Here is a 23,553-nt window from a genome sequence, read left to right as displayed (position 1 = left end):
ATTTGAATCTTATCATTATTGATATGCCACTTCTGCCCAAGCACCCTCCATCGGCTAACCATGGAAACAGAATGTTCCTTGTGCCAGAAACCCATGTGTGATCTTCAGTCAATTTCAGTTGGAAAGTCATGTCACTATATTCCATGATGCAGAGTGCTGAATGATTCGTATGTAAATGATAATTGTATGATTTGTTTGTAAATTAATGATTGATTATGACGGGGTGTGTTTGTCGTGGTATCTGCGTAAGTATACGTGCTTTTTTGATGGGATGTTTACCTGTGCAATGTACATTCATCGTGTGTGTGTGTGTGGGGGGGGGGGGGGGTATGTACTCGTATTCCTGGATCTTCATCACCAAAAACGTTTTATGATATAGCCAGGAATAGATGTAGTAGAAAGATAGTGATTATTTTCATCTCACTGGACAAAGAGTCACAAGCTGAGAAAGGTAAAGAAAGGGATCGAATTCCCATGCACGTCGCAAAAATAATTTTCGCTTTTATAGCATGATACAGAATCTGCAAATTAGAGTAAAGTGATTACAGCAGGACAGCAAGGTTATGTCGCATCTTTTTTTTTTTCTATAGTGGATAAGCTCCCGTCACCACTGCACATGCGGAAAAGTATCCATCGGACGGATTCGCTTTTTTTGTTGTTTTCTCTGTCCGTGTGCGCTGTTGATGAACACATAAAGTGAAACCTTGAGCTCTCTTCTTCAGCACACGCACGCGAACTCGTCACACTATCAACCTCGCTTGGCGGGAAACCGTCTCTGCGGTGCTTTCGTCACATCCTCCCTATTTTCAAGAGGTCAACAAATCAGAAACGATCCCAATATTTTGTTAGGGTTTTTCGCGACGAGAGAACATTACTATTTTCCCCCGTGAAGGGATCGAACGTGAGACAATTCACTGGCAACCACCAACATGGGGTGTAGTTTGATAGGATTTTTCCTTGGTTTAGCCCTGTCGTCATCGGCCCTGGGTAAGTAATGTTCTGAGTCCGAGTGGGGCATACTGTATTTACTTTGATTGCTTATTGATATTCCCATATTCATTTTTATATTAGAATTTTCTTGTCTCAATATGTTTTCCTTTCACCAAATAATGGTGGAACAGCTTGTTGAATGGGAAAGCGATACTAATTTTATGACATTAATTTTTATGAAATGTCGTGAATGGTTTTTTATCTCTCTGCTTGTACATCATTTTATCTGAGTTCAATATGTCTGATATATATTTCATTTGAATTGCTATATCAGCATGATCAGACTTCTTTTGTGTTGTCAAATCTGGAAGCGGTCTGTGTGTAATCTGGTATCGTTGGAAAATACAGAACGCATCATAGCTATGAAAAAGAATCGTCTAGATTTTCATGTGAGCAAATGGCAAGCTCTTATACCATAGTTTTCTATGTTATTTGCTTTTTCCATAATGTACTATTCATTATTATGCATGTATTTGGTATATGAAGCAGCATGTGAATTGGAAAAATAAAGTTGAAAAAAAATCTGGTATCGTTGGGATTCAATTTTGCTGTGATAGGAGCTTCATTGTATTTAATTTGATTCGATTTATCATCAGCTGATCATTCAATAATTATAATTTAAAAAACGATAGATAACACATTAACGAAAGACTCTTGTGTTCTTTGTATAGTTTATACTCAATACTGTATAAACAGCATCATTGTGTATAATTAGTAATTGGGGCGGAGTCTGACAGCTGTGATATGATTTTATAGGTAATTTCCAGAACGCGGAGTCATTGGTTATAGACCCAAGACTTTAATCGATCATTCTGCTTTATTTTTTCCTTCCAATCGCTAACAGGGTACCAAGCTACCACCAATGATGGCATACCAATGATTGCAGGTAAAGTCTGTACATTGCAGATACCATTTTTGCCATGAAGATATCTGAATGATATTTAAAGTCTCAATTAATTGTTGTCTCACTGACCCAATGATGCAATATGTCCAACAGCTTTAAGCAGTTTTGCAACGTCTGTGGGTTAAATCGTAAGAAGTGCATGATTGCCAAATGGTAACGCGAATAGTATCAATTACGAATGATAGCATGGAAATGTCAGGATTATGAAATGACCCAGTGATATTATAGACATCATACACTGTAAAGACATCGGTGTTAGATTTAACACCACGGGTGTTAAATCTAACACCGATCAAACTTCAATAAAGGACCACACCCACAGGTGTTAAAAATGCACTGTGATGGTGTTGAAAAGTGTTCACCTGACACTTCGTGGTGTTAATTTGACACTGTACCTGGTGTTATTTTGACGCTGTACTGGTGTTAATTAAAAAATGACACCACATGGTGTTGATTTGATATTTGCTGGTGTTAATATCAATGGTTTAACACCCGTCCAGCTTCAATAAGGGACCACACCAGCTGGTGTTACTTTGGTGTAAATTTATTTTCACATTTTTTCAAAAATCTAGTATTTTAATGTAAAATTCTTGATCGTCTTGTTTAAATTAAAAATCAACAAGAAGTGCAGTTACTAAGAAACTCTTCAAAAAACAGTTTAAGATTTGGAAATGACACCCGTAGGTGTTAATTTAACACCATAAATGAGCACCGAAAATTTAACACCAGCTCGGTGTTCACTGTTTAACACCGGACTTTTTGCAGTGTATGAACAGTGCCATGATTGCGATAATATGTGTAATTACCCATTTGTGTGAATATCTAATGGTACAACTATTGTCGCCTACATACTGACAGGGAAAGCTGACGTCGAAGCAGAAGCAATAATATTTGCAATAATATTTGTGTTATATTGTGTTATAAATTAGAGAATATTATTCCCAAGATTTTTACCTATCTGTGTTAGTGTTTCTTTCGCTACATAGGATGCAACATCCGAGGTTAGGTCACATATTCACAAATTAAATATGGTCCAGGATTTATGCAAATTGTGATTATATATACGTTAACATACATGTGACATATCGCGCACGTCAAAAACGACAAAAATAGTAATTTAATAATGACCGTACATATGAGCAAGGTACACTTTCTTGCTCTTGTTTTCATTTAGTCCTTGGACTAAAGCTAACCAATACCTATGAACGTGATTTAAAGAACCTATTTTGATCAGGGCCATGGCAGTGCAATATGACCCAGCTGTCTCGTCGGCACAGTTTGCCAATAACGGTAGTAATGATGATGGTGATGGTAATAATAGTAGTGATAGCAGTAATGATAATGATAATAATCATCATCATTATAATAATAATAATAATAATAATAATAATAATAATAATAATAACAATGATAACAAAGGCAATAATACTAACAACGATGCTTATAATAAATTTCTTATCATTCACACCGTGATCGCCGCTCCACCACCTCGCCGTCGAAGACGAGTTCCTGCTCGTGACCGACTACAACCTGCGAGGCGTCTTCGCCTCCAACTTCCGCGACTTCGACTTTGTGCGGCTCCCGCTGCCGGACGTGGGCAACATACTGTGCTCCACCTTCGACACGGTCCATCGCCTCGTGTTCTGGACACAAAGGGGCACGCCGTCGGGAAGTATCCACCGAGCGCACCCCGATGGCTCGGATCCCGTAACCATCGCCTCCTCGGGCCTCGATTGTAAGAAGATCAGTCTCTATTATCTTTTTAGAGCGTCAAAGACAAAAAGTCGGTTGCATTATGTAGGCAATGTACTACCAATAGAATGTGTCATTTCTTGTAATAGCTTTGTGTACATGGCAAACGCCTCAGTGGATGCCATCCACAATTATGAGAAATCATCAATACGTGTACAGGTTATGCTTGCACTATGTGTGTTTGCATTTTCTATCTATTTATTCATGTATATATTCGTTCATTCCTTTATTATTCACTAATTTATGTAGAAAAGAATGTATATGATTCTTCAGTTATTAACATACATCATGATTATTATGAAGTGAAGGTCTTTTTTATCAAAGAGCAAAATGTTGCTGCTTAGAAAATAGGTAGGCCTACTATAAATAAACAAACAACAACAACAACAAAACAGATGAAGTCAAATTATAACAACTTAGTGTTTACTGGGTTTACAACTGGATTCATGTTTTTAGAGCGGATTTTTTTTTTCACTTTTAATTTATCTGCACTTTTTGTCATATACAATGTTAGCAGAAATCGACTAAACAACACACTCGCTATCCAATAAAATATGTGCCTTTAATTCCTGTAGTCCTAAAGCACAAATTTTGGATGACTGAAATATTCCTCTTGGATTTACGGATATATTATGTCACTGCTTTGAATTATTTACGCTGTAGTAATTCTTTTTCTTGATTACAGAACTAGATTACAAGTAATTGCATAAGAATATCGTGTGAGATCTCTTCATAATACTTCAAGCTTATTGATTCCAAGAAAAGTCAGATAATCATTTAACAGTAACCAACTCCTAAGCGTAATAACGTTCGAATGTTGAGATTGAAGAAGAAAAAAAAATAGTACGTCGTATTGGTACGGTCATGACGAGAGCTATACAGTGCGCATCAACAACAACAACAACAACAACAAAAATAGGTGATCCAACTTTGAAGGGATATTGTTTCATAATTGTCGACTATGGAATGCACAATGTTGGTTGTGAGCAAAGGGGAACTTTTCCTCTTTCCATTAGTACTTTATTATGCTGACAAATGTCATGCATGACTGAGCACATGAACTTTAAGACCATAATGACAAATTGCACTTTTTCAAAGTTTGAGTGTTATCATGAAGGAACAATGAATGTCTCATTGAATGGATGAGATCTATCAATGAAAGTGGCCAAATTTGGATTATCCTTTTTTTTTTTGTTACGCACTGTATTCTTTACGAAGTTGTTATGATTGAGTAGAGGGCGTTTTTGTCAACCGTTGCTAGGGCCGTTTGGGGTGGCAGTGGACCCTGAGAAGAAACTGGTCTACTGGTCCGACACGGCCACGGACAAGCTGGAGCGAGCCAACTACGACGGATCGGACAGAATCGTCCTCTTGCGTCAGCCAAGGAAGCATCCGTTTGGACTTGTGCTGGACTTTGAGAGACGGTGAGGGCGTAGTTTATATAGTATAGTCAGAGCAAGGCCTTGAGTATATAGTTGGATGTACATTGAGAGTGAGATGCTCTTATTTCGGCTTAAACAGAGCTAAACTTCAAAATGGTTAAAAGATAGCTTATGGTCGTATCAAAAATTGTTCCGATTTGAATGTCTGCTTGGTCAGCATTTATATATTTATTTTATTTATTTATTTATTTCAATTTTCTTTCAGCAGGGTAGCCCTTTCAGTTGGTTAACTGTTCTACCAAGGGGCCCTGCTCACATTATGTACAGATAAAAATGTCATGAACATCAAAGCAAAGTACAAACAATGAAATAACTTGTACTACAATTCAACCACTACACCAAAACAAGTATACAAACAAACTCAAACATTAATTAAATTACAGCTTGATTACAGCTTGATAGGGCAATCAGAAAAGTATTGCCACTTCACCTACCCCCCCCCCCTCCTTATAATTGTTATCATACAATATCATCAAATTTCGGACTTCATTATCATTTCTTCATACCAGAAAAAAAAAAAAAACTTAATGAACTTAATGATAACACAAAATAACATATTGTAATGTGACAATGAATTATACATAATTATTGAGAGGTACTGATGAGAAATATCGTGGAGAACCTAGTGATCTATATTTAAATGTCTGGATTTTACATAGATATCAGTGGGAGAACCGTAATCCTTCCATTTGAGGAACGAGATTGTCTCAAAAGGATGACATGAATCGAAATGTAAGCGAGTGTTTTCATGGTCATAAATTCGTGATTATCATACCCATATAGTTCACAAAATATAAGAAAGAAAGATTTACGAATTACGGCTGTTGATTATCACATATTTATTAAACCTAATAGACATCGATGTCGCATAAGTCGAAGTGTGAACATGAATTTAGGTACCTCGTGATTCATAAGATGGACTATTTTTGTCATAGATCATTATAAGTCATAATCAATTTCTTTTCCTTTTGCTTCAGAACAGTTCAGATATTAATATTGTAATCACGAATGTACGATCATGGACACAGTCCAATACCAGTAAGGAGTATCATCAGTCAAGGCCCTTTGGTTTATACTTTACTTTTTTTCCACATACGTGTAACTGTTGATTACGGAATCAAGACTCCGGATGAAGGACAGTGTGTCAGGAAAATACGCCCGTCTTGTACTAGCGTTTAAACTCGTTCGAGTTCTGAAATGTTCTCTCCGATTTTGCACGGTATCCACGCAGATCCACGATGTTCCCGGTGATTATTGAGCCGTGGCCGAACAGAGGGGGGCGCACCGGTTGCACCTTTATTTTTATTTTTTTTTTGTTAAAACAAAAGAAATAAAGAGAAAAATTGGGGCGTGCACTCCTTTTATTTTGTAAAGACCCCCCCCCCCCTCCTTTTTTTTCCAAGGAATTCCTGGATCCGCCCCTGACGTTTGACTTCAATTACGACTGGCGACCATATTTGTAACCTTGAATCCAGGCGCAAGAGTATAACTTTGCAGTCAGAAACCAGTGATGTTCGTGACAGATCAATGTCCTTGATTCAAACACAATAATCATTGATGGTTAAAGTCATGATATAAGAGTAAGGTGCCAAAATATAGGATATCATTACAGTACTAGTATACTGTGAGATAGGGTCACCTAATGCTCAATATACAAAAGAAAAGGGATATGACTTGTGTCGACTCCAGTTTTGCCGCTACATCTATGGCATAAAATCAAACCTATTTCATCACTCCCTCCCTCTCTCCCTCTCTCTCTCTTTCTTTTTTTTTATCTCCCTCTCCACCTACCTACATACCTAACAATAATAATGCATACATACATACATACGCGCGCGCACACACACACACACACATATGCATATAAACAAACATACATACATACATACATACATACATTCCTATTCTGAATCTTTAGGATGATGTACTGGGCTGATGAGCAGCACATTAGAAAAATGAGCATGGATGACGCTACGAGACAGCCTGAAATTCTGGTTCGTCGAACAGATGGCCGAATACGTGGTCTGGCCATGAATGAAGACGGTAAGTTGAGTAGTATACTGCATGAACTGCCTTTAAAAGGGAATTCTTGACCAGCTGAAAGTTAATTAACCTAATCAGAAGGAGTAACATTTTTAAGTTAAAATTTGATCAAAATCTGATAAAAATTCAGGAAGTTATGACATTGTGCAGTTTCGCTAATTGTTTTGGAAAACAATACTCTCGAACAGTCAATATGAACATGCAAATTAGTGAGTTGATGATGTCACTGACTCACAACTTGACGTTTAATTTGTACACAAAATTTCCTGTATTTTTCTGTTTGTTTGCTTGTTTGTTTTTTGTCAGACGCAATTATGCCCTAGTGTCTAAGCCTAATGTATCTAACTTATCATTTATGAAGTTATTCAGCAAGGAATAATATCATTTTTTTTTTATTTCCATTGCAGAAAAAATATTGTCAATTTTTTTAGATGATCGATAGAAAATTGTGAAGTGATGACATAATATACTCACTTTGCATATCAATATCAACAGACCTTACGGTTCGAGAACTATTTTTTACAAAGTTAGCGAGACTTCACAATTTCACAACTTCCATTCCACTCAACCCAAGAACTTTCCCAATGTTTCTACCCCCGCTTTGGAAGGGGTTATAGAAGGGAGCTGGGAAGGGCGGCTGAGGCATGACCCTTAGGCCTACGCCTAGGATGGATTACCCCCACCCTATCATTAAAGAATGGCATGTTAAGATACAAGAATATTATTAAAGATATATCTATTATATGAAAGTAAAGATATTCTGCGGACCCTGAGGAATGCATGAAATGAAAATTCCCTGAGAAGTTAAATACTGTCCCTGAATACTGTTTTCGGGAGGTTACTTTCTTCGACTGGGTATAAGGGTGCACGTGAGTTACTAACCGGAGTAATGCGACGTTTCTCTGTGCTTTCAGGTAGCCGACTGTACTGGGGTCACGCCGTACGGGACCAAGTGGAATCCGTAAGTCTTCCGTCGGGCGAAGATCGCCAACTCCTCCTCACAATGGACAAACTGGTTGGTATGACGGTGTATAAGCATGACGTCATCATCACCAATTACGTGGAGAATAAGCTCATCTTTTTGAACGAGAAGACACTGACACATCGATCCGTCGGCGTAGGGATATTCGACGAGCCGTATGACACGAAGGCCATTTTCACGAAGCACGGTAAAGTGGTTTGGTTTACGTTGTTTTCTTTTGTTTAGTTCAGTTTTGTTTTGTTTTGTTTTATCTAATGCCTGTTATTGTGTAGTTGAAGTTTTCGATGTCGGCGGGCTCCCGAAAAAAAAAAAAAAACAAAAAAAAAACACGCAATCCAGTTTTTTGCAAAAGTAACATGAAGTTACGACAATATGTGTGTTCCTCTGTTGTATAAAATGACTTAAAACAATATAGGCATCCCTTCCTTATTGGAGCTCGATGCTGGGCCTACAGATGTGTTATGAATGGATACCATGGTATGTTAACAGACCAGCTTCCTAAGATATTTAGCTTTCATGGTATACACGCTAAAACCTTTATAATATACCTTTCCTGGCAACCCAAAAGTTTGTCCGAGACTTGCCCGTCAAAGCAACAATTAATGTTGTTGGTTATTGTTCCACATGCTTATGATTCACAAAGAAAGACAGTAGGCCTATGTAAGAACAAAAGCAGGCAAACGAGATTCGTTGATTAATTGTTCCATGCAGAAACAATAAATGAAATAGAGAACTGCACAAAAACACCTCGGAGAACCCTTCTGTGGATCGGGTCGAAGCATGCGCAGACTGGTAGACTCTTTTTACAGCCTCCCTGATAGTTCTAGTTCTATCTATCTCCTAATAATCATTCTCAGACCCGACGAACTGGAGCTGCAGCTTTGACGATCGCGGTTACGACCTGTGCGGCTGGAGTCAATCCTACCACGATAACTTTGACTGGACGAGGTTGTCGTTACTCCAGGATGAAGTGTGGACAAACAGATCTGCACCAGGCAAGGCAACTGACTGGCAAGAAAACTTGAGAGAGGGCGCTGTCCAGTTCATTACATAATAAAAATTACAACACTCTTGATGATGATGTTTATAATGCAAGTGCAATGTTAGTAAAAATTACAATAGTTATCGATAATGATCAAATCGATTATAGTAATGATAATGATGATAAATTTGAATTCATTTTGCTTCACTTTTGTTCCACATGCTGATTCACAAAGATAGACAGTATGTCAGAACAAAAGCCGACAAACAAGATTCGCTGATTAATTGTTCCAAGCAGAAACAATGAATGAAATGAAATAGAGAACAACCACTAAAACACCTCAAAGAATTGTTATAAAATCCATAAATGTTTGGAGGGGCTTTATGAGGCTGATTCCAAACTATAAGAATAATATACCGCCCATTCAGTAAAAGAAAGGCTCAATAGTTCTATCAGTGTTTGTACCGCTCCTTCTGTTAGCCTTTCCAATAGTATTTACAGTGTTACCAGGTGCCCACATCAGTGCTGGAAACCTAGCATGTACTAGGAGTCTGCATGAAAATCAGCTCCCAGTCAACAGCAACAACAAAATTCATGCGTTTGTCTCATGCATTTTCCCTGCTTTTCTGTCTCCTTTACATCCCATCCATGTTGGCAGAGCCCCAGGCGATGTTTGTTGGTAGCCAAGATCGGTCCGTCGGAGAAAAGACAGAGCTGATCAGCCCGTTTACCTACGTCCAAGGCGTCGCCCGCCTCCAGTTCGAATACCTACTCTTCAGTAGCTCTCCGTTGGCGACCCTGCAGTTGAGCTTCCACCAAAGCTCTGGAAACTCCTCAGTTCTCTGGTCGGGGATCGGCAGCGAGGAATATGCTTGGCGAGAGGCGGTCGTCGACATCCACGGACCGATGGAAGGACATTTCCATTTCAGTGGGGTCGTCGGGTTACCGGAGACAGAGATCATGGGTGTGGACACCGTGCGTTTCATCTCCGTCAGTCAACAGCCAAGTGGTAAGAGTGGCGTACTCTATAGCTCCCTTTCTACACACTCGTCATCATACCAACTAATAAGAAGTGTGAGATAAGCAACAAAGATTAGTGCTAGCGTTTATATGACTGTTCAGTGGATGTTGCGAAGAACAGGTTTAAAGGGATGTTGTTAACAAAAAAGCTAATGTGTGAACCGAGGACACGTGAAATTTTAGAGCATAGTACAATTGTATGTTAAAAGAGAGAAATGCGTCTTTTCAGAAGGGTATTTCAGAGGTCTAGTTTTAAAGATTTTGTTAAGAAACGAGAAATGACAGGTATTCGGATTGCTTCGTTAGAGAATCCATAAAAGAGGAATTTAGGCTGCAGCATCTCCGTCCCTCATCAAAGTGAAAAAGATATCTCATCAGGGAATCATCATCGGATTATCCGAATTAACCAGACAGTGAGATGATAGGTGCTCTTTACCACGACACAGAGTCAAGCTCAAATACCAAGTGGGTTTCGAATCTCTCTAGGATTATTCGTTTCGTAAGTAACTACTTTATCTAACTTTAAATAGTATGATAGGAGTGTCACTTGCGTATACACTATTCTTACGCCCGGGAAATCGTCTCGAGAGCATCGATGTTATCTTCAATATCCAATTCAATGTGTCATCCGATATCAAACTGTGTATGTATGTATATATATATATATATATATATATATGTATATATATATATATATATGTATATATATACATATATATATATATATATATATATGTATATACATATATATATATATATATATATACATATATATATATGTATATACATATATATATATACATATATATATATGTATATATATATATATATATATATATATGTATATATAATAGTCGCTAGGGCGACAAGACCTCGAATCTACAAAATGTCAAATGATCAGGAGAGCAAAAAACAAACAAACAGCAAAAACATGGCATCCAAAGCACTTTGCCAAATTGGAAAGCATTTCCTTTGACATGCCGTGGTGGCTTCATTTTGGGGGTCAGACAGCTATAATTTCGATAAGACATTACCTATAACTGATTATCTGACCAGTAATAAAAAAAGTTATTTTCACCGAAATTTGAGATACAAGGTTTCGTCAGCCCAGCAACGCCACCCCGGCCGCCGTTACCGTGATCATTCTATGGACCTAAAAACATATTATGTGAATCCGGTGTCAGATCTCACACGCAGCAGAGACAATGATGACAAACGTAATACGCAAATTTGTAAAGTTTGTGTAATTACATTGTTTTGTATGAATTGTGTCGTGTTACCTGTAGATACAGTCTCTCCTGTCGTCAGACTGACATGCGATGGCAGCATGACGGTGCTCCTGGAGAAACGCACCTACGGAGTATCGTCCCCGAACCAAATACGATTCGTCAATTCCAGTTGCTATGGTTACGACTACGACAACGACTTCTTCGCCATCTCGACAGCTTTCGACTCGTGTAGGACAACCCGGAAGGTATAAATCAACAACAGTGGCAAACGCCATTTTACTTTTTGGCAAACTGTTCATGACAAACTGAAGGTCTCGCAATTTGATTCAAAGTATAGGTTTTTCTTCCGTTTTCGTCATCATTTCATTCAATCGAAATGTGCGAATGCTTGTTTCGAGTTTGAAACATTGTCATTCAGTTCCATATTTTGTCACCTGTTTTCGTCGATCGCAATTCAAATTTGTCGGTCACAGGAGCTGAGTACGAGACAGCAACGTTAGTTTAGCCCGCTGGCATTCATTTTCGTCAAAGCTTTACTCAAATCGTCTCCTAGATATACAGTATGCTGTAATTATTGATTGAAATCGAAAAGTTCCTTATTGTGTATTCATCACATTTTCGTCCTTTTAATCATTTACATTTTCCGTTCTCACTTATTCCGTTCTCACTTATCCACACCTATTCACTCGACCGACACATAGAAATGGTTAAAGAGCTGGTTTACCCAAAAGGTCCAGATAACACTTGACGAATTTTAATGATAAAGCCATGAATTTGTTTAAAACAATGACGATTTCGATCCCAGCATTAGAGATGAATTTCAGTGTCAGTTGACAAATTTGAATGTTAAAGGGGATGGCTAGTAACTGATCAGTGGGAATCAGTGGGAATGCTGGGGGATGATTGTTCCAATTCTTGTGGGAGTCGTTTAAGAGTACATTATATATCTATTGTTGTGTGAAAATTATTTGTTTCATAATGGTCTCATATTCAAGTAATGTGCAGTTCAATGTTTCCAGGTTAGCATGCCTGTACAGTGACGGGGCCATCGTTAACGATCGCCCCGTCACTATAGTTGACGAAATAATACCCAGTAAACTTCTCTGGACGAAATTGATTTGAATATTGAAATGAAATACAAACCCTCTCTCTCTTTCTCCATGCTGCCTCCAGGAAGACGGCGAAAATTTTTACTTCTCCAATGTCATCGAGGGTCTAGTCTCCTCCGTGCCCGAAGTAACGGTGAACTGCACAGTGAGCCGCCGGAGCTACGTGCACACCTCGTTTCGCATCCACTCCACAGTGAGTGTGGTGTCCGAGGCTGCGGGTAACTTTACCATCTCCCTCAGTCGATACGATGGGTCGTCCTTCTCTGCTGCCCTCAACGAATCGAGTGATGCACCTCAGGTGGGTTTATCCTCATAAAGAAGCTCGCTATCAGAACTGCTAGAAATGTTGTCACTCTTCATATATCAAGGCGACATTCTCAGAACAACTTTAATAGGACTAGGAGGGTACAATTCAGTCGTCGAATATGAAGTACTTGTATATGGGTATCTAGATTCCACGGGGCTTTCATTGAAATACACTTTTAGTACTTCTATCACATTTATATCAAAGAACAACCCATATAGGCATCTCCCGTGTCAAACTGGAACCTGTGGCAATTACAACAATGTCAGATAAATGCTTCGCTATATCATCCTATACAGAGTAGCATTGACGAAGCGAATTAAAGAGAAAATTAATAGGTTTTAATCAATTAAAAGTATACATAGTGATATGATAGTGACTGTGACAAAGTTGAGGCATCTATCCATTGTTGTTGTTGTTGTTTTATTCTGTTCAGATCGAAGAAGGACAAACTGTGTTCCTTGGAACCAGCATCGCTTCTGTCAACTCGCTGTCCATCGTCAACGAGCGGTGCTGGAGGACGCCCTCTGCCGACCCTGCCGACACACTAAACACGGACCTTGTCGTTGGCGGGTGGGTAGGCCCATACACATTGTTGAAACAAGTGCCATGATAACGTCATCAAAAGAGTGCTTTCACTGTTTCTGAATTTTATTCACATATTAAAAAAATATGGCAGACTAGACATATATGCCCGACCATTCGATTGGTGTCATTTTCCATATTATGGCTCGTGTCATTTTTTCTTCCGTTTCTTTATAATTTTGAGCAATTATATACTCCATATTCAAATGAGAATAGACTTTGGTAGATAACGTGAAATCAGACAACATGATTGTTAAAATTTCATCAAATCGAACCTACTATGATTAGAAAGTAATATAATCTTAAAACTTTGCCATGTTGTCATGATGTATCGACGTGCGTACTCATCAAATTCATTATTGTTATCTTAATTGTTGTAACCTAAAACCAATAACTTTAGGAGGGAAAAGGTTGCCGTTACAAAGACTGGAGAAAGTGTACGCAAACAGCAAAGCAAATACATTTTGTTTTCGTAAATCATTCGCATCAATGTTATCAGTTACATACGGTACAAGTACATTGTTCTGTTTCCTTTCACCCTTTCTCTTCGTATGTGTTACGCCTATTTTTCTTATAATGACATGATTAAGGGGAATTGATGATGATTAACTAAAATGGATCCATGCTGTCTCCAGGGAACCAGCGGCTGAGGATGTTTCAGTGTTCTCAACGAACACGGCAACCATACAGGGCTTCTCCTTCGAGGCGGACAAATTTGTGAATGAACTTGTAAGTGGCGAAAAGTTCGAATCGAGATTGATTTGATTGAATCTGCCCTCCGCAACGAAACAAAGTCATGCGAGAATAAGCAAAAGCAAAGCCTAAAACCTTTGAAGAATATGACTTGCAATTGATATAATCAGATCATATTCTTTTTTTTTTTTGGAGGGGGGTGGGGAGGGGTTTGTTTGCTTGTTTGTTTCTGGATCATCAGTAGACATAATTCAGAATACAAACATTCGTGTCATTGCAAAGGACACAATATGCTTTGACAGAAAGGCCAAAAATGATGAATGGATACACTCAACATGCAGCAGGGCTACAGCTTAAAGGGACATGGACTAGTCATTTAAGAGGGCGCTGTTATATTTTAGCGTGATGATTGCGCCCATCTTCATTACGAATATCGACGATGTCAAACTAATTAACTGCAAATCAATTCCAAAAGTACATCGCTGGCTCTCATAGCGTGTGTTCTCTTTATAGTAACTGTACGACTGTTTTAAACGCGTCTCACTGTACGCAGCAGCTAAATAACGGCCGAATCAAGAGACGAACTGAGATTGTTATCATTTCTGTCATTTTTCGACATACATACTTATATACTCGCTGTACGTATAGCGTTTTCTTGTTTTGTTTAATTTAATTTTGTTTCGTTTTGTTTTGTTTTGTTTTGTTTTGTTTTGTTTTGTTTTGTTTTGTTTTGTTTTGTTTTGTTTTGATTTGGACGTTGGGAGCATGGCATCGGTGTGACAGTGTCGACATTATCCAGCAACGGTCTATTACATCAGCTCTTTGTGCCTTTAATCTAGGTTGGATGTGGTTACTGCTCTTTGCACAAAATGGTTTAACTTCACATATCCATCATTGTTATGTGTTTGATGACTTTTCCAGACTTACATTCACTGCAACGTTCTGGTCTGCGACCGAACAGATTCGCCGAACTCTTGTGACGTAGCGGACACCATAGTTCAGAGTTCTCGCCAAAGACGAGCTTCTCGCGGAGCACGAGAGGACTCCGCAAGAGGGCTGATCGTGTCTCGCGGGCCTTACTACTTCAACCATAGAGGGGATGATTCAAGCGCAGTTAATCCGGCGCAGGGTAAGTGATGGTGTGAGTTGCCCTTGATAGCACGAGCTGCCTCTATGCATCAAAACATACCATGCACTGAAGTGAAAGTAACATAAAGGTTTCGCAACAAACAATTTACGTCATAGTTTATATAGTTGGAAGAAGTTTACAAATTAATCTTTCCGATGTCATCCTTTCACAAAAATGATTACAGATATGATGACGGCGAGTGAAAATAAAAGTTAAGGGAACATCAGTCTTTGGGAAAAAAAGGCATATTTTCTTTTCATTTTTTCTCTTTTTTTTTCTCATTACATTTTTTTTCATATTTATCAATATCTTCGTCTTTTTCTCTTTCTCATCCGTCAGTTTCTCGCTCCTTTCTCTTGTTTCTGTTTCTTTGGTAGTTTTCTTCTAAATTTATCTTGCCTATGTACGCTACTTGTGAATTTTAGTATTGTAATCTTCATTTTACCTCTTCTTCCTTTCCTCTTTCAATTCCTTCGCCTTCTCCTCTTTCTCTTCAATTTGTTCTCTCCCCCTTTTCCTCACTTTTTTAATAATCTTTTCCTTCTTTTCTCTGACGTTCCCCTTCTTCTCCTCCTCCACCCCCACAATCCTCACCGCCCCCCCCCCCCCCTCTTCATTGTCTATTTCCCAGGGATGTCGTTGAGCACGTCGGCTCTGGCAGCCATCGCGACCGTCATCAACGTGATGGTAGTCAGTATCCTCCTCCTAGTGATTGCCGTCATCGCCATGGCTCGGCGCCTGAAGGAACGTCGCTAAAAGGGCACGCAGGACATGAGAGTGGTTCAAGCAATATGGGAGAACCGCGACAGCAGGAGACGTTTAGGGGGAAACGAATTATGTCATCGTTGGGGAACGATGTTTCACAATGTGGTGAATAGCGGTGCCGAGGTTTTATTAAAAATATACTTTACCAACTATGGATTTTGTATCAATCGTTTTTGCTTGCATTTCATCGTGATTTTCGACAGCTTACATGGTACATAAAGATACGGGGGAATCTTGACATAAATACGTAGAATTATTCCACATTTAGTCAAGTTAAACTAACTGTTATTAACACTTAATAACACGGAACAAGTTGAGCATATCTGCTGTAAACATTCAATATACAGTCAGATGTCTTAGGTATCGATTTTTCGTACTTTTCTAAAGTTCAACTGATGATACGCAAATCAAAAAGGACAAGCTAAAACGAGCAACAGAACCAAACCTTCTGATGTATATAGAGATAAAAATTGTAATTTATGCAAGTTGTATTAACGTTCAATTTCATTTTAGCTGTTCATCCCCTATAGCTAGCTTTCTAAGGAATCTCTGTACTCGTCATGCATTTTCTAAAATTCAAAACATAATATGTAAGAATACTTACGAAGTTACAGGAGAGGAGGAAACATAAACAAATACACATTTTGATATGAAAAACCAACGTCATCACAGGAGAAGAAAAGTTCAGAAAAATGTTTTGAAATATGCTTTTTCTTCTTCTTTTTTTTTTCTTCTTCTATAATGTTACTGTCCAACACCCCTAAGTAGGAGCCAACCGGACAGCTGGTGCACTGGTGTTGGTAGAGCGGAGAGAGAAGCTTAGAAATTAGTTGCTTTGCTCTTGGCTTGGATTAAAAAAATAGAATCAAAATAATCGATTAATTTTCAATTTTGTAAGTGAAGGAAATGTCTGTGTCTTGTTACAAGCCACTGTATAAGTCTTGCTTTGAATGAAACATCGCCTCATGTGATGTCTTTCAGGCCCGTATAACTAGGACTTTTATGGGGGTTCAAAATTGGAAATATTGGACCTTTCTGAGGGAGTTAAGCAACCAAGCGGGATAGGGTCTTACTCTGGGAGGGGTATATTTTCAAACGTAAAAACAATCAATTGTTCACCTTTAATAGTTCGGTTTGGCACATGTATCAGCCGTGAAGAAAAGTCTCTGATCATCTTCGTGCCTATATACTGAATTGTTCTTACACCTATGCGTATCTAGGGAAAACGGCGCCCGGGGCAAGCGCGAAAATTGCCCCCCTAATTTCTGAAAAAATGCTCAACCCCAACCCCATCCCGGTAGGGACTTTAAAAAGTCCACATGATATGCTATTTCAAGCACTTAAAAGGGGTCTTTTGAGGGTGATTTAAATGTAATTTTTTTTTTTTGTATTTCAAAACATGGAATTCTTGTCATTTTTTGGTTATTAAATCTTACAATTCTAATCAAGATATAACATAGTGGCGGCCTTGAACGATTTATACCAACAAATTGAGGACTTGAAAAAATACTTTAAATTAGTACGAGCGAGTGAGCCGAAATTTGTATATTTCTGTGTAGGAAACATTGCTCTTATCTCATAGTTTGTTGTACTTGTAAATCATACAATGCTGGCACACTGTTATATCATGGTGGCTTGCCCTGTATATAAAATGACAGATCATGCGACAATTGAATCCAAAAGCTTGCTAAAACTTTCAAATCAGTGTGAGCGTTTTCTGAACATGTTCGTATATATTGTACCATTCTTCTGTCGTATTTGGAGCTTTGGGAGGTTTTAACTTTTTATTGTTCAAGCTCACCCTGCTCGCTAGCGGGGGGGGGGGGGGGGGGGGGTTCGTTCGAACCCCCTGAACCAACCCCACCCCCCCCCCCCCACCCCCCCTAGTTACGGGCCTGGTCTTGGAAGATATGGCGAGAGTATAGCTGGTTTATCACATGTATCATCTTGGAAGAAAGGAATGCTGCAGTGTTGTTTTTGTTTTACCTTCGTTGTTTTCCCTGAGAACTTACACAGAGAAAGTAAGATAAAGTCTGAAATAATACTAGATATATTTTGTGACTTATTTTGGCATGTAATGTCGTTACTCTAGCTCCATCACTACACGACAAATATGACAAGCAATACACGCAATTTTCTTTGCACACCACACAGGACCCCGAATTATTGAGTGAAATTCTCCATCATGGCCATATATCTATAAACGTTTCAACGGAGTCTTAGCGTTATCTCAGAGAAAACGTTCTTTTATTTATTTTGTAGTGGATAGCCAACGTTCTCCTCATCTTAATCTTAATCTTAACACTCGACGTTAATACTGGGACCTATTCTCAACAAGCTTGCTTTTAAGTAGGTTCCATCATAAATTATTTCTTTAGCGTTTATTTTCAGATTCAAACTTTCATAAATTAACCTCTTTGCTCTGTATGTTTGCAATATTCTATTGTGCTTCCTAGCTGGATATCAATTGATATATTTTATGTATTTTTTTCACCGAGAATTAAAAAAAAAATAAATTGAAATTGAGATTGAAATTGAAATTCAATTATAATCTTTTGTCTTCGTTGTTGTTGTCGGACTGTGATTGTTCAACAAAGAATCTATACACAGAAAGTTTTCACTCTCGTAGTGACATACATGTACTAGTATTAGAGAGACCCACAGTCCAAAGGCAGTGCTCTTTATGGAAGGAGCTCTCCATTTTGACAGAATAATTATGATTTCATTCGGTGGAATAATTTAGAATAATTGTTTGAAAAGTGATTCGTGGGACTTACATTGTGCTGAGCGTTATAATGCATCCTTTTGTATCTACAAGAAATAAAACTTTAACTCGATTGAATTGAATTGAACTGAATTAAGGCGAAATTAAGGGAAGTGAAGTGTATTTAATTGAACTGAAATGAGCTGACTTGAATTGAAATGTGGTGAAATGAATTGAATTGAATCGAATTGAATGAAAGTCACGTGTCATTTGTGACTCGTGGCACATAACATGCGACACGAGACACTACACACTGGTGGTGTTACCGCTTAATCTCGCAGATGCGCGCCGTTAGTGTCGTCATGCGCGTAGGTTTACCGAGTCGCCGCGAGCCGTGTCATGTCGGCTATTAGTGTGATATTGGCCAATACTGCCAGAACTACTGTTGTCTGTTCGCAAATTTTCTGCCTAATGTATCAAGCAGAGCTAATTTTCAGTAGAGCTTCTAGGAAAATAGAGATACCATGATATTCGTAATCTAGTTCTGACATTAACTTCTGGAGAAGATTTGTGTAAAATGTTGAATTGGCTCTAATCAGATGTCGATAAAGTGACGTTAAGCATCAATGCCAAGAAGCGTTTGATGTCTTAATCTGTTTAATGTATAATTGTGACTTTTGAAGTTTGACATAATTTCTCATATAGGTCTCTTCCAAACAATATGACTGCAAGAATGGAAATACTCTTCCGTGCCTTGGTTTTTTTTTTCATGCAGTTTACGATAAGCCAGAATCTCCGTCACCACCGCCTTATCAGGGCCCCATTTCGTAACTGATGTTAGGATAGCAACTCTTGCTGAATTGGCAACTTCCCATAGTAACAGCCAATGAGGAAGATGGATTCTTGTTGTTACCATGTCAATTGCCAATCCCGTATGAATTGCAATCATATCAACTTTTTTTTAATTAAATGGGGCCCAGAAGTTTTGATTAACATCAACGAAAGTAGACTGCAATGTGTCACTCATTTGACGCACTTTTGACGCGAGACAACTGAGACAATTCACTTAATTGTTGCATAATATCGGTGAACTAGTAAAGAATTGTCTGTTTTTGAAAATAAAAAAACCAAACACAAAGAAACAAACAAACAAACAAACAGAAACCATGCTGACCGAGACAGGGCGCCATGACACTTCGAATTACGCCTGCCAAGGGATTTACAAGTAGTTGTCGACTCGTATCTGCACAAGAATGAGCCGAGACGTGGTGAGTCCCAGCTCAACAGAAAAGAGAACTTGGCGATAATGGTTATACAGTTGTACCACTGCGCCATCTACGTCAAGGCGTATCGCCCATACGCTCTTTCCGGCGAATGTCTGATAATGTTTGGTGATGTTGTTGCCGTCGATAACGTAGACCAACAAAGGTGACTTGTCCAACGCGAAACTAAAGGTTGTCTGTGTCGTGGTGACAATATTTGGCAGAAGCGCCTAAATCGGTGATACATTTAACACTTGTTGTCGTTGAGGACAATGGTTATCTTATATAGTTCTACAAACAAAAAAACCAACCAAAACAAACAAAAAGAATTTTCCCTAATAAGACAAAACCACTGTTGATTGTTGGGCAAACAAAATGGAGGTCAGTCTGTACAAAGACCAGTCGAGATCAATTTGAGAGTAAACAAAACTTGAAATCAACGAGGGACCTGCCCGGAGATGTCACTGGTTTATAATATAGAAGGAGTCGGCAGGTTGACTGGCCAAGTCGCACGATCTACGCAGCTAGCTGCCAATAAACTGCACACCAAGTTCAAACTAAATATTCTCGCGGCACTGCTCATAACCAGCTCGTCAAACACTCAACAATCATTCATACTCGTTGAATGTCTATATGAGTATAGAGCGATTGTGTAGTGACGGACAAGAGTACGCGGGGACACGAATAAACCTACCAGAATGAGAGATGATACAAGAATTATTTCAGAACCCTATCAAACCCGACATTTGTTCGATTTCATTTTCTTCAACATGATTTCATACATAAATTAAACTTATTTTCCGTCATATTATAGAAAACATCAATATACGGATTGCAATGTAAAGAAAATAAATGTGTAAGCCTTCATTAAGTTCATTAACAAATTTTAACAAGATATTCGTTCAGTATCCAGACTATAAGCAAGTTTTTACCTTAGAAAGGAAGGACGAATGGCGTCCTTCACGAGGCATCTACTTTTATGTCACCGGATGTTCGTCCTATGTAAGAAAAGAAAAATCGCACACACATATGTATCATAATACATTTATATGATACGATACATATGTACATTATATACATAATTTCCTAACTTTGGGAGTCTTGATGTAATCGATTTGTCGGTACATGTGTTGTTGTTTTTGTTTTTTTACACAAAGCTAACATAGTGAAATAATCCGCATGTGGCATTTCATTTACGGAATCAAGTCTCAGAGAATTGCTTCGTCACCATTATCTCAGTGACCATGGCTTGTAATTGTGACTGTCGCTTTAGGGTGAAAATAGGTGAAACATTTTATTATTCAATCCTGACTATAGCTTTCTGAAATGTGCCCACTTTTTTACTTTATCATATTCTTCATTTTTTCTTCGTTAATCAATGCTATATAATACGTACTTCAGAGTCACCATAAAACATGCTGTAGAATCTAAATTCATACAGCTACCATAGGAATGGCGTTGAAGACTAGAAAAACGGACAGACAGAAAGACGGAGTATATAGACCACAGTAAATATTTGGAGATGTGCATTTTAACATCAATTTCTCCTTACCTGATGTTTTTGTTTCATCTGTTTTGTTTTGGGTTTGCTTTTGTTTTTTTTTGCCATCCGATTTGTTTGAATGGTGGGAAAAGACAGTGACGTTCCATTGACCCTGTATATTACACACACAGACTTTTCCCGCGCGCGCGCCCTGAATCGAGGGGAAAGCATGAGATGTCAAACGGTGGTAACCCGGCGGTATACATCAAGGCGGAGAAGTGACCTCTGTAACTGCAGGTCAAATTAATCGCATCTCGATTTTCTTTCCCCCGTGCGACCCTGTTCTTGTTTCTCGCTTTTATTCCTATCACTGTTTTTTCCTTCCATGATAACCTATTTCTTCTCTCCCCTCCACCTGCCTATCTTTCTTCTCACTATTTATTTCCTGTACCATTTCTTCCCATGCTTCTTTTCATTTACCAATTTTGCTCGCTACACTAACTCAATCCACTCAATACTGGGTCATTCTGTCTCCTTGTCTGTTTATCTTGCCAATATTTTGCCAGTCAGGATTTTCCTTTTCTTTTTTTCTTAGATCGTTGCATTTGCATTGTAAATTTTGTATTTATAATAATAATAATAATAACAATAATAATAATGATGATGATGATGATGATGATGATAATAATGATAATAATAATAATAATAATAATAAAGGAATCATGTCATTTTCTTTCTTTTCTGTCAGTCTTTTATTACCCCCCCCCCCCCCTTGGTTTCATGTTCGTTCTCATCTAATTCTTGATCTTTCTTATACCTCTTTCTCTCTCGTGACTAGCCGTGTAATCAGGTCTTTCCTTCTTTCTTTTTCACTCATCTTTTTTTTTCCTATCCGAGTCAAACTAGCTGTACAACTACAAGCCTTGTTTGCTGAACGCTGAGCTGTGTCCGAAACAGGTAAAACCTAGATGTAGACATTTATTACACACACGTCAGAAATATCTCGCGAACTAGTTACTTCGCCAGACTGGCACTGCGCAAGGAAGTGGGGATAATTTCGCTCGCATCGTAACCGGAGTCCATTTTTGTGTATCCCTTAATTGAGATAGTTGACAAGATATTTGCTGTGATCTGACCACCGATATCCGTTCCCATATCATGCTCAATTTAAGATCTGGCGATTGTATATTTGCTTGTAAATAAAGAGCGAAAATCCTCTGAACATACTTGCTCAGTCAAATTTTTTCGTGTGAGATGTAGGGAGTGTTGTGTCTCTATACATTCCCTGTGCGCTTGCAGCGTGGTGGCCTTGTAGCTTGAAACACACACTGCCCGAGGCCTACGTAGGCACACCTTATTTGGACATGCAAAGGCTCGCCGCCGAGCCACGACGGCGGCAACAGCGCAAAAGATCAAAGGGAAATCACGCCCCGCCCACTCGATAGCTGAGTGGCCACGCCTCCCAATATCTGTCCACAGAGAGAATCAAATAGGGGGGCTGGAAAGAGAATTCGTACAAGCAGAAAAATCGGTATATAGTAGCAGGTCCGTCGAACAGGTGAATAAAGAGGTTCATGCAATGAAAGTCTCTTCTCAAATAAAATGCCAATAACAACAATAAACCAACAATAAACGACAAAGCAGACCAAATGGCTGGCTACCTCTTTCACAATCACTATACCACCAGGAGAGTTCCAGTAAGTGTGATCAAAGTAACGAGTCGCGTATTAGCGGCATGTCGACAATTACCTTATTATTATCGCACTTTAATGACTGTTTGCACGTATTGGCACAGCGTAGACCAACTCGGGGTTTAATGGCAAACTTGGCCGATTCACCTGTGTGATAGCTTGTAATCCTCAGATCCGACTACATCACGAGATATAGTCTTTGGGAATATCAACATACGGGTGGAGAATCCAAATCTTCCATACTCTATCGAACTTTCCTGCCCCCCCCCCCCCCGCCCCGCCTCCATAAAAATAAGAAAAAGAAACAAACAAGAAAACAACATGATTTCGGAAAATCCTGTGCAATGTCCGGGAACATTGTACGCTGTGATACAGCGGCAAAGGGAGGGGGGGGGGGTGAGAGCTCACCCCCCCCCCCCCCAATATTTACAATCACTATGTTGAGAATGTTAAGCATCATGGGGACTGCAGGAGTCGATAACCC

The 23,553-nt window shown here is 38.8% G+C and overlaps 1 protein-coding gene across 1 annotated transcript; it reads left to right on the top strand.

The window, feature by feature from the left end:
- Positions 1-865: 865 nt before the first annotated feature.
- On the top strand, positions 866-17,747 carry LOC139713731 (uncharacterized). The gene is made up of 14 exons (XM_071625435.1): positions 866-987; positions 1,835-1,876; positions 3,396-3,629; positions 4,908-5,070; positions 7,007-7,131; positions 8,046-8,300; positions 8,971-9,108; positions 9,754-10,104; positions 11,402-11,589; positions 12,518-12,751; positions 13,194-13,330; positions 13,978-14,071; positions 14,957-15,164; positions 15,796-17,747. The coding sequence occupies exons 1-14, from the start codon at positions 930-932 to the stop codon at positions 15,918-15,920; spliced, it is 2,352 nt and encodes a 783-aa protein (XP_071481536.1). The 5' UTR covers positions 866-929; the 3' UTR covers positions 15,921-17,747.
- The last annotated feature ends 5,806 nt before the right edge of the window (positions 17,748-23,553 follow it).

The sequence above is a fragment of the Diadema antillarum genome, unplaced genomic scaffold (assembly GCF_040938485.1).
Source record: "Diadema antillarum isolate AM-2024a unplaced genomic scaffold, OU_Dant_1.0 seq00002043_RagTag, whole genome shotgun sequence".
NCBI classification, from domain to species: Eukaryota; Metazoa; Echinodermata; class Echinoidea; order Diadematoida; family Diadematidae; genus Diadema; species Diadema antillarum.
Note: the sequence above shows the minus strand (reverse complement) of the source record. Positions and strands in the feature narration are given on the sequence as shown.